The following is a 15,652-nucleotide window of genomic DNA, read 5'->3' on the forward strand; positions in this document are numbered from 1 at the left end:
TAAATGGCATGCTTGGTTTGAAGTCAGAATCTGACATTCCTCCCGAGGAACATGATTGTGTTCCAGTTATACATGAAGACATTACTCCCAGAGCCGACATTTTGGAAGAGCCAGTAGAAGGGAATGTTGATATCTTTGTAGATGGTTCATGCACAAGACCTAATGACAATGTCTACTTGGCAGGTTATGCGGTCGTTCAATTCCCAGATAAGGTATGGGAAGCAAAGCCCTGCCTTATCTCAGCACAGACTGCAGAACTCATAGCCCTGACCTGTGTCTGTGAATTATTTGAAGGAAAGATGTTAACATTTACACAGATTCCAAGTACACATTTGGTGTAGTGCAGGATTTTGGCAAGATTTGGCAGTGCAAAGCCCACACGTCTTCACATGACCCCATAGCTCTGGGTAATGCATTGGCTGACCGTACGGCCAAGGAAGCTGCTTTGCAGTCTTCACAGGAGTCTGCCAGCCTTGTTTTGACTATGTTAGAGCCGCCCATGCTCCCGGAACAACAGTTACTCAAAGTGCACAGCCACAAAAGAGGTTATTCAATACTGGAAAGACAAAGGTATGACATTGGACCAGAACGGTCTGATGTCCAAAGAGGGGATCATAGGGATACCTCAGCACAGTGCACCGGTGCTTATAGCACAGTTTCATGGCATAGGGCACAGAGGATGGCAGAGGACTTTGCAGGAAATGAAAAAGCATTTTGTATACAGAATTTGTCACAACGGGTGCAAGATCAGTTAGGTGTGTTATTTGTTTGAGGAACAATAATACAGGACAACAGTATGGCCAACATGACTATCTTCCTCCACCACAGGGTCCTTTTGAGGAATTACAGACTGATTTTACACACATGCCTAACAAGAGAGGTAAGTATCTGCTGGTTATAGTGGATACATTTTCAAAATGGCCGGAGGTTTTTATCACTAACAAAGAGGATGCGTCCACTGTGGCCAAAATGTTGTGCAAGGAAATTATCTCAAGATGGAGATGCCCTCTGGTGATTCAGACAAGGGCCCATCATTCACATCCAAAGTGACTCAACAGGTAGCCAAATTAATGGTTATTCAATGGAAATTTCACATCCCTTATCACCCACAGAGTTCAGGAATGGTAGAGAGGATGAACAGGATGATTAAGGAGAAGTTGAGGAAAGCTACTGGAGGTACATTTGTTAAGTGGGAGACTTATCTGCCCGCAGTGTTGGCTGAAATCAGGATGACACCAAACAAAACAACTAAATTGTCACCTTCTGAAATTTTAATGGTCAGACCATTTCCTACCCCATGGACCAAAGGTCTGCTGGTGATTATACCTGGAGAATTAGAGCTGATCCAAGAAACATATGTGATGAATCGTATAAGGCTTTTGAATGGCATCTACGGTGATGTATCTCTTTCTTTTCCGCTTTCCTCACAGGAACCAACACATCCTTTAAAGCCTGGAGACCATGTGGTTGTTAAAGCCCTACATAAGAACAAGGTCCTGGACCCACCTTATGGGGAGCCCACAGTGATAACAGCCGTGACCCGTACAGCAGTTCTGACTGTGGATTCTCAGGCCTGGATCCATGTGTCAAGGATAAAGAAAGTCCTGGACTCTCTTCCACCTGAGGTGTTGAAAGAGGGTGAAGAAGGTGTCGAACACCCTGAAGCAGATGTGTTAGAGAGAGAAGTAGATGATATAGTTCCACTAGAAGACAGACGGACTGAGACTAATCAGGATGTCCATACTTTTGCATCCATAAACCTCTTGGAAAATCTTCCTTTTAATAGGTTGTCTTACAGTGATTGTGTTTCTCTGATTTGGGTGATTAGTACGTTATTATCACCCGCAGGACTTGATGTACATTTGCCCGCAGCCCCAAAAGACTGACCCTTGCCCCAACACACATCCATGTAAACTGTTAAATCAACCAGAGAATGTCTGGGTTTATATGGCAAGGAGAGTGATGAATGTTCCCAATTTCCATCTGTCAGATATGCTGCCGATCATTTAACTACATGTTTGATGGCCATTCCCACCCCAACCTCAGTTTTGTTGGACATTTTCAGAGTAATGACTAATGATACTGATGTAAGAATGGATGATGGACCATCTATGTCATTGTATGAGGACTGTCAGAACTGTCCAGGTCCATATAAAGGCTGGAATATATGACTGGTATGAAAACGTTGAATGTTTCCCCAGGAGATGTGTTACAATATGACATGTGATTCTGAAGAGATTCCCCGGTGTTGGGATCTCAGATTTCCATATGGCCCACATCACACAACCCGATCTCCTCAGGACAGGATTTTCTGTACGTCTAATAGAACATGTAGTTCAGTACATAACCCAATGACCTGTCATCATGTTCTATCACAGCCCAGCCACAGTCAGCAGGTCACACTACCTTTAGGATGGTTGTTTTCTTGTGGAAATCCCACATATTCATATATTCCAGGAATATTACTGGAGGGCCTTGTACTTGGAGCCGTCTGAGTATGATATTGCCTGAGCATCCTAAAGCTATGGAGAAGGATCTAAGATCAAGAAGGAGGACCGAGATTGTATCAGAAGATTGTATATCAGACATTACACTGCTTTCCACAGCTGAATACACTAGATTAGTTGGATCTATTGTATGTAGTCTGGATAAAAGTCTGAATCGTACTTCTATGGCTTTGCAGGAACTGTTACTCCACCTCCAAGGAACCCGTAAAGCTGTTCTTCAGAATCCAGTGACTATAGATGATTTACTGCTTAACAATGATCATGGTTGGGAACATTGTGACGGAATGTAAGTGATCATGACACCTCTATACAATCACACATAAAGGCTTTACATGACTTGTCCTCAGGAATTAAACAGGATGTTCCTGGTAATGGGTGGGACGGGGTATTTGGATGGATACCCGGCCTAGGAAGATTGAGACAAATAATGGGTGGTCTGATAATAGCATGTTGTGGCCTATTTGGCATGTGCTGCTAGTATGAATCCATGCCTGAAGAAGGAAATGAAGGGGTCTGCTGAAAGAAAATTCATTGGACGAATATGATAAAAATTAATATTTAACACATTGATTTCCTATGACCGTCAGCTCCATCTAGTGACCATAAGGAGGTATTATTCAAATGAAATACCTCAATCAGTAAAAGTAGTGCAATACTGCATTATAGCCACTAGATGGAGCCAAGAAATTCAGAGTATGAAATAAAACACGGCCAATATTCAACCCAGCTGGGCGAATGCCAGTCACATTCGTTCAACTAAATCTTTTTTTTTTAAATAGATCTCTAAGTGTTTATGAAATCTCCCACCACAAAATGTACTCATCCAATCACAGGTCATGACTCCATTTTTATTCTTCTCCTGCTATCAATGGCCAACCCCATCCCACACATCATCCATGTCTTTGGGGGCCTCTGATCTCCTTATCAACTGTTTCTTCCATGATGAAGATCAGCCATGGAGTATATCTGAGGTGTATATCAGGGTGTGCTTATTCTCCACATGAGAGCTGGGATGTCCAACAACATTCATCTAGAAGACATTTCCCGCACTCAAGGCACTAATACACATCCAGGGTTGTGTGGGACCCCTGATGTACAGGAAGACAGGACTTCAGTGAGGAACATTTCCCTCACTAAGGATAGGGAAGTGGCTTCTTCCCTCGCATGAGATCTCTGATGGCTGGAAAGATTGGACTTCTGTAAAAAACATTTCCCGCACTCGGGACAGGAATACGGCTTCTCTCCCGTGTGAGATCTCTGATGTCTGTAAAGACTGGATTTATCTGAAAAACTTTTCCCACACTCAGGACAAGAATATGGCTTCTCCCCCGTGTGAGATCTTTGATGTATGTAAATATGGGACTTCTGTGAAAATTTTTTCCCGCACTCAAGACAGGAATACGGCTTCTCCCCAGTGTGAGATCTCTGATGTGTGTAAAGATGGGACTTCTGTGAAAAACATTTCCCGCAGTCAGGACAGGAATACGGCTTCTCCCCCGTGTGAGATCTTTTATGCACATTAAGATGGTATGTAGAACAGAACCTCTTCCCGCACTCAATACAGTAGAATCTCTTCCCTGTTGGAAGGCCGGCCCGGTCCCGCACAGTCTGAGGTTCCTCAGGATACGAGGAATCCGATGGTCCATCTACACTGGGTGGTGCCGGATGGACATTGGAGGGAGCCGGGTTTTCTCCTGGACTATACTGTGTGATGTCCTCATCTTCTACTTTCCAGTCTGGAGACAAAGTGAGACAATCCTCAGAGGTTTTCCTCATCTCCCGGCCATGGACTAAAATACAAAGACAAAGAGGATTACTAGACAGGAGCTGATTGGTTCCCCCAAACCAGGACTCCGCCCACATCAGGCAGCTTGGTCTTTGAGGAGCTTACAATTCCACCCTCAAGGGAACTAGGAAATGGCTCCTTTGATCTCCTACCAGGTCATTTCTTTATTCATGGACCTTAGTCAGAGAGTGAGGAAACAACCAGAACGGTCTTTTATAGGAGGGACAGTGATGAGGGGATTATAGGACGAGGGTCCCCACCCCCTCTATCACTCATCGCCATCTTCCCAACACAAGAAGTACTGCACTTTCTTATTTACTCCATGATTTAGTCATGAAGAACAGCGAGGCTGAGCCCCACCAGAGGTCAGAGAGTGAGGATGGGGGAGAACAACCAAGATGAAGACTGGACTGATCCTGAAGACCACCATCATTGGGGTATTGACTCCTCCCTCATTATCACTTTCTGTTTAAGGGTCCAAAGTTGGAGGATGTTATCACATTATTATCACCATGTAAAAGTCTGTGCTCCAATCACATCATCTGATTTAAAATGTCCAGCTGGGAGGAAATGGGGGGAACAAAGGAGAATCCATATTATGTGTATATATAACAGTGGGGGGAGGGGGACAGCAGAAGTCAGGAGTATGGAATGTACAACATAGAGTATATAGTGCAGGGGTCAGGAGTATGTAATGTACAACATAGAGTATATAGTGCAAGGGTCAGGAGTATGTAATGTACAACATAGAGTATATAGTGCAGGGGTCAGGAGTATGTAATGTACAACATAGAGTATATAGTGCAGGGGTCAGGAGTATGGAATGTACAACATAGAGTATATAGTGCAGGGGTCAGGAGAATGTAATGTACAACATGGAGTATATAGTGCAGGGGTCAGGAGTATGTAATGTACAACATAGAGTATCTAGTGCAGGGGTCAGGAGTATGTAATGTACAACATAGAGTATATAGTGCAGGGGTCAGGAGTATGTAATGTACAACATAGAGTATATAGTGCAGGGGACAGGAGTATGTAATGCACAACATAGAGTATATAGTGCAGGGGTCAGAAGTATGTAATGCACAACAGAGTATATAGTGCAGGGCTCAGGAGTATGTAATGTACAACATAGAGTATATAGTGCAGGGGTCAGGAGTATGTAATGTACAACATAGAGTATATAGTGCAGGGGTCAGGAGTATGTAATGTACAACATAGAGTATATAGTGCAGGGGTCAGGAGTATGTAATGTACAACATAGAGTATATAGTGCAGGGGTCAGGAGTATGTAATGTACAACATAGAGTATATAGTGCAGGGGTCAGGAGTATGTAATGTACAACATAGAGTGTATATAGTGCAGGGGTCAGGAGTATGTAATGTACAACAGAGTATATAGTGCAGGGGTCAGGAGGATGTAATGTACAACATAGAGTATATAGTGCAGGGGTCAGGACTATGGAATGTACAATATAAAATATACAGTATAACGGTCAGGACTCATAATATAGGTATTCAGTTATCTTTAGAAGCTTAAATGTTTACTGTAGACAAGTTGCAGAGATCCCACACCGCTGCCTCCCATCTCCTGAGACTGCACTCAGCGACTTGGGGCTGAGACACTACAGACATATCCCTCCACCCGGCACAGCCAGCAGATAAAAGAGCAAGGAACCCTGGGAGAAATGTTCTTTCAGAGATCTTACTAGACCCGTGCATGGGGAAGAGTACCCAAATCACATGTCCCAGGTGTCTATGTCAAGTAACACTCATGAATCAGAATTATGCTGGCAGCTGAACCCCAGAACCTCCATAAATCCAGTCTAGATACATAAATTGTGTCTGCAGCACAGAGAAGGAAGATTATCCGAGAGAAATCCAGGAATACAGGACGGGGAACACAGCTCAGGAAAGTGACCAGGGGATTACAGGCTGATATCACCCAGTCCCCGCCCTACTCTGGACCAATCAGTGAGCAGTATGGGTGGAGGAATGGATTTAGTGTTCATGACCCACCTGTGCTGATCTCTGTAGGAGTGTCCTCCTCTATAAATGTCCCCGTTATTCCATCCTCCTCCATAGACTGCTGATCATCCCTCACATACGCCTCTTCTTCTTCTTCTTCTTTAACCTCAACTTTGATGTCTAGCAGATCTTCACTCTAAACCAAGAAAATGAGAGAAGAGGTCACCTGTAAAATATAAGCTCACATAAAAATTCCATATATTGTCCCAAGTCCATGCTCTCCACCCCACCAACCTTGTAACAGTGAGGGATGGTGTGACCTTCCTGTGTGGAATCCCGGGAATACAGAGGACGGGGACATCTCTCTGGTGGGTTCCTGGTATTAGGTGGCTCCATCATATCCTTGTGTCCTTCTGAAAACTCCTCCATCACTCCATACTCCTCATCCTCCTCTTTATACTCTTCTTTAACATCAATATTCTCATCCCCGAGGATTCCACTCTGAAAGATATAATAAAACATTCATTGTAACAAACATGCTGTGTATAAATCACAACTACCAATAATTGTCATCATCTACCTGATGATGGTGAGGGATGGTGTGACCTTCCTGTGTGGAATCCCGGGAATACAGAGGACGGGGACATCTCTCTGGTGGGTTCCCATGACTGGATCCATCTGTAGGAAACACACACACTGACTGAATCCATTGTTTCTATGTGTTTATCAGATGATGGGGGATCTAGGTGGATCCTCCGTACTGCTCTCTCCTTTACAATAAAGTCTCCTCTTACCCGGTGATGTGAGGGGCGGCTGATTGTCCATCATGACGTCCTTGTAGAGATCCTTGTGTCCTTCTAAATACTCCCACTCCTCCATGGAGAAATAGACAGTGACACCCTGACACCTTATAGGAACCTGACACACACAATGATACAGTCACCATCCAGACACATCCCTTGTCTGTTACTGGAGAATGTCCCAGAATTCCCGGCACCGCTCACCTCTCCTGTCAGCAGCTCCATCATCTTCTTGGTGACTTCTAGAATCTTCTGCATGTTGTGTCTCTCAGGGTTTAGGGAGTCACATGGAGGCACTGTGATGGTCATATGATCACCTGACTTCAGAAGAGGAAATCTCTGTATTGAGGAACCAATAGGAATATCATGTTAGAATCCCAGAATCCTCCTCACCTCTCCGGTCAGGTCTGTGTTTTATTAATAGAGATAAGAGTGATGTCATGTGACCTCCCAGAATCCTCCTCACCTCTCCGGTCAGCAGGTAGATGATCTCCAGGGTGAGGTTTAGTATCTTCTCAGTCATGTGACTCTGGTCCTCCTCCATTTTCATTGGTGGGGTCATGTGGGTGTCTCTGTAGACGGTTAGCAGAGAATTATCTGGACTGTATTGGTTGTACAATATTAGGAGGGGAATAGAAGTGGTAAAAAGTAAGAATGCCCCCGATGGGTGTTAGAAGAAGATTGGGTTTCTTAGAAGATCTAACTATAAAAAACATTTTCATGATCATTCATCCAGAAAATCTGTATAAACAATTTTTCCTCCTCCTAATAAATGTTATTTTATTATATGCAGTAGTGAAACACCTCATTGGGGTCAATAGTTGGAGCTGAGGAGCTCAAGAAATAACACATCTTTGTAATAATAGATATGATGTAACAATTCTAGAGAACACTAGAGGGAATAACAAATAACTATAACCAATGGGTGTGCAGCATATACATGTTGATGCAGCCTGCCATCGCCATACAGTAAACAGTGAGAAATAAAAACCCTAAACATCTCCATCACCATAATATGAATAAAAGCCAGGCTTTCCACCTCCATCAAAATACTACAAAGACAGAGATACCTCATGTGAGAGGTGGATTTGCTGCACAGGGAGACAGTGGGGGGACAGCAGCTGCCACACAGGGATATAGTGGGGGGAGAGTATTTGCTGCACAGGGAGATAGTAGGCAGAGTGAAGTTGCTGCACGGGGAGATAGTAGGAAGAGAGCAGTTGCTGCACGGGGAGATAATAGGAGGAGAGCAGTTACTGCACGGGTAGATAGCGGGGGGAGAGCAGTTGCTGTATGGGGAGATAGTGGGGGGAGAGCAGTTGCTGAATGGGGAGATAAGAGGAGGAGAGCAGTTGCTGCAAGGGGAGACAGTGGGGGGAGTTCAGTTACTGCATGGGGAGATCATAGGGGGAGTTCAGTTGCTGCATGGGGAGATAGTATGAAGAGTGCAGTTGCTGCACGGGGACATAGTGGGGAGATAGTAGGAAGAGAGCAGTTGCTGCACAGGGAGATAATAGGGGGAGATCAGTTGCTGCATGGGGAGATAGTAGGAGAACAGTTGCTGCACGGGGAGATAGTGGGGAAGAGCAGTTGCTGCATGGGGAGATAGTAGGAGGAGAGCAGTCACTTCATGGGGAGATAGTAGAGGGAATTCAGTTATTATATGGGGAGATAGTAGGGGGGAGTTCAGTTGCTGCATAGGGAGATGAGGAGGAGAGCAGTTGCTGCATGGGGAGACAGCGGGGGGAGTTAAGTTACTGCACGGGGAGATAGTAGGGGGAGAGCACTTGCTGCACAGGGAGATAGTAGGGGGAGAGCAGTTGCTGCACGGGGAGATAGTAGGGGGAGAGCACTTGCTGCACGGGGAGATAGTAGGGGGAGAGCAGTTGCTGCACGGGGAGATAGTAGGGGGAGAGCAGTTGCTGCACAGGGAGATAGTAGGGGGAGAGCAGTTGCTGCACGGGGAGATAGTAGGGGGAGAGCAGTTGCTGCACAGGGATATAGTAAGGGGAGAGCAGTTGCTGCACAAGCAGATAGTAGGGGGAGAGCAGTTTCTGCAGGACATAATGGTAGTAGGGCTGTACAAACTAGAAGCAGGGTACACCAACCATCTAATGCAGCCACAGCACACACAGGAGGATAATGATTGGCTGAATAAGTGACCAATCATCTCCAACTCCTTCACAATGGTCTTGGGTCAAACGCCTCAAAAAATGATAATGAAAATGAAATCCCATCCTGTCTGGATAGACGACTCCGGACACAAACTGTCAGGAATCCCCGCTGCGACGGGCTCGGCGCAGGCGCAGTGCACCGCTCCGTGTCAGAATGCGGGCACTGAGACCTGGCCGTCCGCGGCGAGGGAGTTCGCGCATGCGCAGTGGGGACCGCGGGCGCGCGCGTGGCACCAATGGCAGCGCAGGGCGGGATATTTAAATGGCCCTGAGCTGTCATTCAGTGCCTTCTGGTCTTTCCTTGTATCCTGTATCTGCGAACCTGTTCTAGTAAGTTATTGACCCGGATTATACCTGACCTTGTTGCCTTCTCCTGCCCAGACCCTTGCTTTGCCTGACCTCTCTCCTGAATGCCCCTGTTTGGATCTGACCTTCCGTTGCTGACCTGGCGTGTGACCCGACTACTCTCTGCCCGCTGCCTTGTACTGCTCCGTCCCCACTGTTACCGACCCGGCCCGTTTGACCCCGCACTTGCTCAGCCATCCATCCATCCATCCCGACGGGATCACCCGACCTCCTCACATCAGGCTCTTCCCTGCGGGAGCCCCTGGCGAATACCGCTACCACTGACGGGCGTGCTCAGTAGCCACGACCTGGTCTCGGGGTACTTCAAGTCCATCCCCACCATCAGGGGCTCTGGTGAACACGTACCCTGGGGCTTAGATACCGTGCGCTGGGGACGCCTGGCCAGTGGAGTGCTAGTGGTACCGCCTGGTGGTCCCTTACAGTACCAGAAGGCCATGACTGAGCCTGGAGGAGGGTCAGCCCCGCTGGGAGATATTTGCAGGCACCTATCAGCCCTGACACAGGCTGTGGCAACCTTGCAGGACAAATGCACGCACCTGGAAAACCGTTTCCAGACCCGCTCTGCATCTGGCCCTGCTCCACAGGCCCCTGTTTCCGCTCCCCCGGTAGAAGAAGCTCTGGGGCCAGCTTCAGGGGCCTCTGCTCCTCTACCGAGGGTTGAACCCCGAGTACCACTGCCTGAGCGTTTTCACGGGGACCGAACACGCTTCAGGTCTTTTCGGGATTCCTGCCTCCTGTTTTTTGAATTGCAACCCCGCACCTTCCTAACGGAATCAGTGAAAGTGGGATTTTTAATTTCACTATTGCAGGGTGAACCCCAAGATTGGGCCCATCGGTTAAGGGCAAACCATGACCCTCACCTGGGAACGGTCAGCGGTTTTTTTGAAGCTATGGCCATCCTTTATGATGATCCACAGCGGGCAGCCTCTGCTGAAGCAATGTTATCCACGCTTCGACAGGGCCACCGGGCGGCAGAAGAATACGCCTCTGAATTTAGGTGTTGGATGGGGGACACACGCTGGAACGAGTTCGCGTTGCGACACCAGTTCCGTATGGGTCTGTCAGAGCCCTTGAAGGATGAGATGGCCCGAGTGGGGGTTCCCGAGTCACTAGAAGACCTAATAGCCCTGATGATTCAAATAGACCGTAGACTGCGGGAACGCAGGTTGGAGAGGTCCGGTCAGGGTCACGGAAATGCATGGGGTCCAATTCCAGGCCCCAGCCAACAAACCAGAACAAAGATCCAGAACCCACTTCCAGGAGATGCGCAGGAACCAATGCAACTAGGCCTGGCTCGGCCTAAATTATCGCCAGAAGAACGCCAGCGGAGACGCTCTCTGAACCTCTGCTTCTACTGCGGTGAAGCCGATCATATGGTACGATCCTGCCCTCAGAAAATGAGTAAGTGCACCTCTTTTTCTTCTCTGGCTATTGGCAAGGTCAGTCCGTCCCAATACTTAGTGGTGCCCCTCTCCTTTCAGCTTCCAGAAAGGACCGTGGAGGTGACGGCCATAGTTGATTCAGGGGCATGCAGTTGTTTCCTGGATTTAGATTTTGCTCATCAGCAGGGGATTCCCCTCCAGCCCAGAAAACGGGGCTTTACCATATTTCTGGCAGATGGCTCCCAGATAAAGTCAGGAGTAGTTAACCAGGAAACTCCCCCTATCGCCACTACCATTGCTAACCAGCATCAGGAATTCCTCCGCCTAGATGCCATTGCGTCACCTCTTTTTCCAGTCATTTTGGGACTCCCTTGGTTGCGGGCCCATAACCCCCAAATTGACTGGGAAACCGGGTCTATCTTGTTCCCGTCCCTGTATTGTCAGGAACACTGTCACACTGCGGGCTCTGCAGCCCCCCAGGTCCTCCTGTGCTCCGAGGGAGACTCCGACCTGAAACAGGTTATTCCCGCAGCATACCACGAATTCTTAGATGTATTCAGTAAACGGGGGGCAGACACCTTGCCCCCCCACCGCCCGTATGACTGTCCAATTGATCTGTTGCCCGGCTCCGAGATCCCTTTTGGACGGATTTTTCCCCTGTCTGAGCTAGAATTGGGGGCCCTGAAGGAATACATAGAGGACAGTCTCCAGAAGGGGTTCATCCGTGCCTCTACTTCACCAGCCGGAGCGGGGATCTTCTTTGTAGAGAAAAAAGACAAATCTCTGTGACCCTGCATTGACTATCGTGAACTGAACAGAGTCACGATTAAAAATCGTTACCCTCTGCCATTGGTACCCGAATTATTTCAGAGCCTGAAGGCTGCGACAATATTTACTAAACTAGATCTCAGGGGGGCCTACAACTTGGTTCGCATAAGGGAAGGGGATGAGTGGAAGACAGCATTTCGTACCCGGTTTGGGCATTTCGAATATCTGGTAATGCCATTTGGACTGTGCAATGCCCCAGCCACATTCCAACATTTTGTAAACGACATTTTCCGGGATTACCTTGACGTTTTTGTAATAGTTTACCTAGACGATATACTGATCTTCTCATCCTCTCTGGAGGATCACAGAATACACGTGACAAAGGTTTTGGGTCGATTGCGCCAGCATGGGTTATACGCCAAAGCAGAGAAGTGCAGTTTCGAGCAGTCCAGCATCGCGTTTCTGGGGTTGATTATCTCCACCACGGGAATCGCAATGGACCCTCAGAAGGTCTCTGCAATTTTGGATTGGCCTGTGCCCACAGACAAAAAGGGCATCCAGCGCTTTATAGGCTTTGCGAATTTCTATCGGAAATTCATTAGGAACTTCTCGGGTCTGGTCTCCCCCATAACTCAGCTAACCAAACTTGGAACCCGCTTCAGATGGACGCCGGAGGCTCAGGAAGCCTTTGAGGCCTTGAAAAAACTATTTACCACGGCACCCATTTTGGGCCATCCAGACGCTTCCCTGCCCTACGTACTGGAGGTAGACGCATCTGAGAATGCGGTGGGTTCCATCCTGTCCCAGAGAAAAGGCACCAAAGAATTACTCCACCCCATAGCGTTCTTCTCGAGGAAGCTCACCCCAGCCGAGAAGAACTACGATATTGGTGATCGGGAGTTGTTAGCCATCAAAACGGCACTGGAAGAATGGAGGTACTTGCTGGAAGGGGCCTCACACCCCATCTTGATCCTCACTGATCATAAAAACCTCGAGTACCTGAGGACTGCCAAACGGTTACGTCCGCGGCAGGCAAGATGGGCACTGTTTTTCTCCAGATTCATATTCCATATCACTTACAGGCCAGGGTCCAAAAATACAAAACCCGATGCGCTATCACGCATGTTCGAAGACTCCAAAGAAGAACCGGTACCTGATACTATTCTGTCCTCAGGGAATTTCTTGGCTCTCCAAACTGACCTTCGGTCCAAACTAATGGATGCATCCACGACCACAGTGACCCCAGCTGGGGTACCCCTCCAAAATAAGGGGGGACTCCTCTGGAAGGAAGGATTGATCATGGTACCCGAAGAGGTCCGAACCCTTGTCTTGGGGCAGTGTCATGACCATCCAATGGCGGGACACTTTGGCCCAGCGAAGACCCTGGAACTTCTCCAACGTTCCTTTTGGTGGCCAAACATGGCCAAGGATTGCAGGCTCTACGTAAAATCTTGCACCATCTGTCAGAAGAACAAGCCATCGAGGAACAAGGCCTGGGGGCTGCTGCGACCCTTGCCGATCCCCGAGCGACCTTGGCAAAGGATCGCAATGGACTTTATAGTCGAGCTCCCCCCGTCTCAAGACCACACCGCGATCCTCGTAGTCATTGATCGGTTATCGAAAATGGCTCACTTTTTACCGTTAAAGAAGACTCCGTCAGCAGCCGAGACTGCGCGAATTTTTATCCAGGAAGTTATAAGACTACATGGAATTCCGGAGGACATCGTCTCGGATCGAGGGGTCCAATTCACGTCTAAATTTTGGAGGGCACTGTGTAAGGCCTTGGATATCAAATTATCCCTCTCCTCTGCGTTCCACCCCCAGACCAATGGACAGACCGAGAGGACCAACCAGACCCTAGAACAGTACCTGCGTTGCTACACATCCTTCCTACAGGATAATTGGCTACCACTCCTACCCCTGGCGGAGTTCGCGTACAACAACGCCAACCATTCCGCAACAGGGCAATCACCGTTTTTTTCAAACTACGGATTTCACCCTGTCTTTCTCCCTGACTTGGTCCCTGAATGCCCAGTTCCGGCGACACAGGACACGCTAGCTTTCTTCTCCTCCAACAATAAGATACTACAGGAGGCTATTGCTCGGGCCCAGGAGGACTACAAGAAGGCGTTTAACAAAAGACGAAGAGGGGACCTGGTGCTGCAGCCCGGGGATAAAGTGTGGTTGGCAACAACAAACTTGAAAATGCTATGTCCATCAAAGAAATTAGGACCAAAGTTCATAGGCCCCTTTTGCATAAAGCGGGCGGTCAATGAGGTGGCATACGAACTTGTCCTCCCTGACACACTCAAGATACACCCGGTCTTCCATGTGTCCTTGCTGAAACCAGTAATCCCCGATGCCTTCCCAGAACGAGAATCTCGACCTCCGGAGGCCATAACGGTCGAAGGTGAAGAAGAATTTGAGGTGGAATCAATCCTGAAGTGCCGAAGGAGGGGGGGTCAGACCCAATTTTTTATTAAATGGAAGGGCTATGGCCCTGAGGATAATTCATGGGAACCAGCCCGTAATGTCCATGCACCCCGACTTGTCCGGAGGTTCCTTCGTGATCACCCGTGGTGGAGAGATCGGGTGGGCACCCAGAGGTTGCCCGTAGGGGGGGGGCAATGTCAGGAATCCCCGCTGCGACGGGCTCGGCGCAGGCGCAGTGCACCGCTCCGTGTCAGAATGCGGGCACTGAGACCTGGCCGTCCGCGGCGAGGGAGTTCGCGCATGCGCAGTGGGGACCGCGGGCGCGCGCGTGGCACCAATGGCAGCGCAGGGCGGGATATTTAAACGGCCCTGAGCTGTCATTCAGTGCCTTCTGGTCTTCCCTTGTATCCTGTATCTGCGAACCTGTTCTAGTAAGTTATTGACCCGGATTATACCTGACCTTGTTGCCTTCTCCTGCCCAGACCCTTGCTTTGCCTGACCTCTCTCCTGAATGCCCCTGTTTGGATCTGACCTTCCGTTGCTGACCTGGCGTGTGACCCGACTACTCTCTGCCCGCTGCCTTGTACTGCTCCGTCCCCACTGTTACCGACCCGGCCCGTTTGACCCCGCACTTGCTCAGCCATCCATCCATCCCGACGGGATCACCCGACCTCCTCACATCAGGCTCTTCCCTGCGGGAGCCCCTGGCGAATACCGCTACCACTGACGGGCGTGCTCAGTAGCCACGACCTGGTCTCGGGGTACTTCAAGTCCATCCCCACCATCAGGGGCTCTGGTGAACACGTACCCTGGGGCTTAGATACCGTGCGCTGGGGACGCCTGGCCAGTGGAGTGCTAGTGGTACCGCCTGGTGGTCCCTTACAGAATGTCATAGAACTGTCAGAAATAGACTATTTCTAACAGTTCTGGGACACTCACTCCATACAGCGGTTGAAACATTGTATCTATTTGTTTCCATAAATGACATTCTGCAGATACACTTAGAGGAGCTCTGCAGATACACTTTTTGCCGGCTTGGAATTAATCTTATTTTCATCCTACTTCTTCTTCTTCATCCTCATCCTCATAAGAAGAAGAAGAGGATGAGGATGAAGAAGAAGAAGAAGTAGGATGAAAATAAGAATAATTCCAAGCCGGCAAAAAGTGTATCTGCAGAGTTCCTCTAAGTGTATCTGCAGAATGTCATTTATGGAAAAAAATAGATACAATGTTTCAACCGCTGTATGGAAGGAATGTCCCAGAACTGTCATAAATAGTCTATTTCTGACAGTTCTGGGACATTCCCTCCATACAGCGGTTTCCGGCAAAAAGTGTATGTGCAGAGTTCCTCTATTCTGCAGATACACTTAGAGGAGCTCTGCACATACACTTTTTGCCGGCTTGGAATTATTCTTATTTTCATCCTACTTCTTCTTCTTCTTCTTCATCCTCATCCTCTTCTTCTTCT

At 48.2% G+C, this 15,652-nt stretch overlaps 1 protein-coding gene across 1 annotated transcript in view; it reads right to left on the reverse strand.

Moving 5' to 3' along the window:
* LOC149461896 (uncharacterized) overlaps window positions 1-15,652 on the reverse strand; it is a 116,768-nt gene that overhangs the window by 93,167 nt on the left and 7,949 nt on the right. Inside the window, exons 2-3 of the mRNA XM_089677737.1 lie at window positions 3,564-4,295; window positions 1,507-1,659 (exon numbers count right to left, since the gene is read on the reverse strand). Of these exons, the coding sequence (XP_089533863.1) occupies window positions 1,507-1,659; window positions 3,564-4,295 (885 nt within the window). The remainder of the gene's footprint in view (window positions 1-1,506; window positions 1,660-3,563; window positions 4,296-15,652) is intronic.

The sequence above is a fragment of the Staurois parvus genome, unplaced genomic scaffold (assembly GCF_062004578.1).
Source record: "Staurois parvus isolate SC_StPar_1 unplaced genomic scaffold, SC_StPar_1.0 ptg000191l, whole genome shotgun sequence".
In the NCBI taxonomy this organism is placed as follows: Eukaryota; Metazoa; Chordata; class Amphibia; order Anura; family Ranidae; genus Staurois; species Staurois parvus.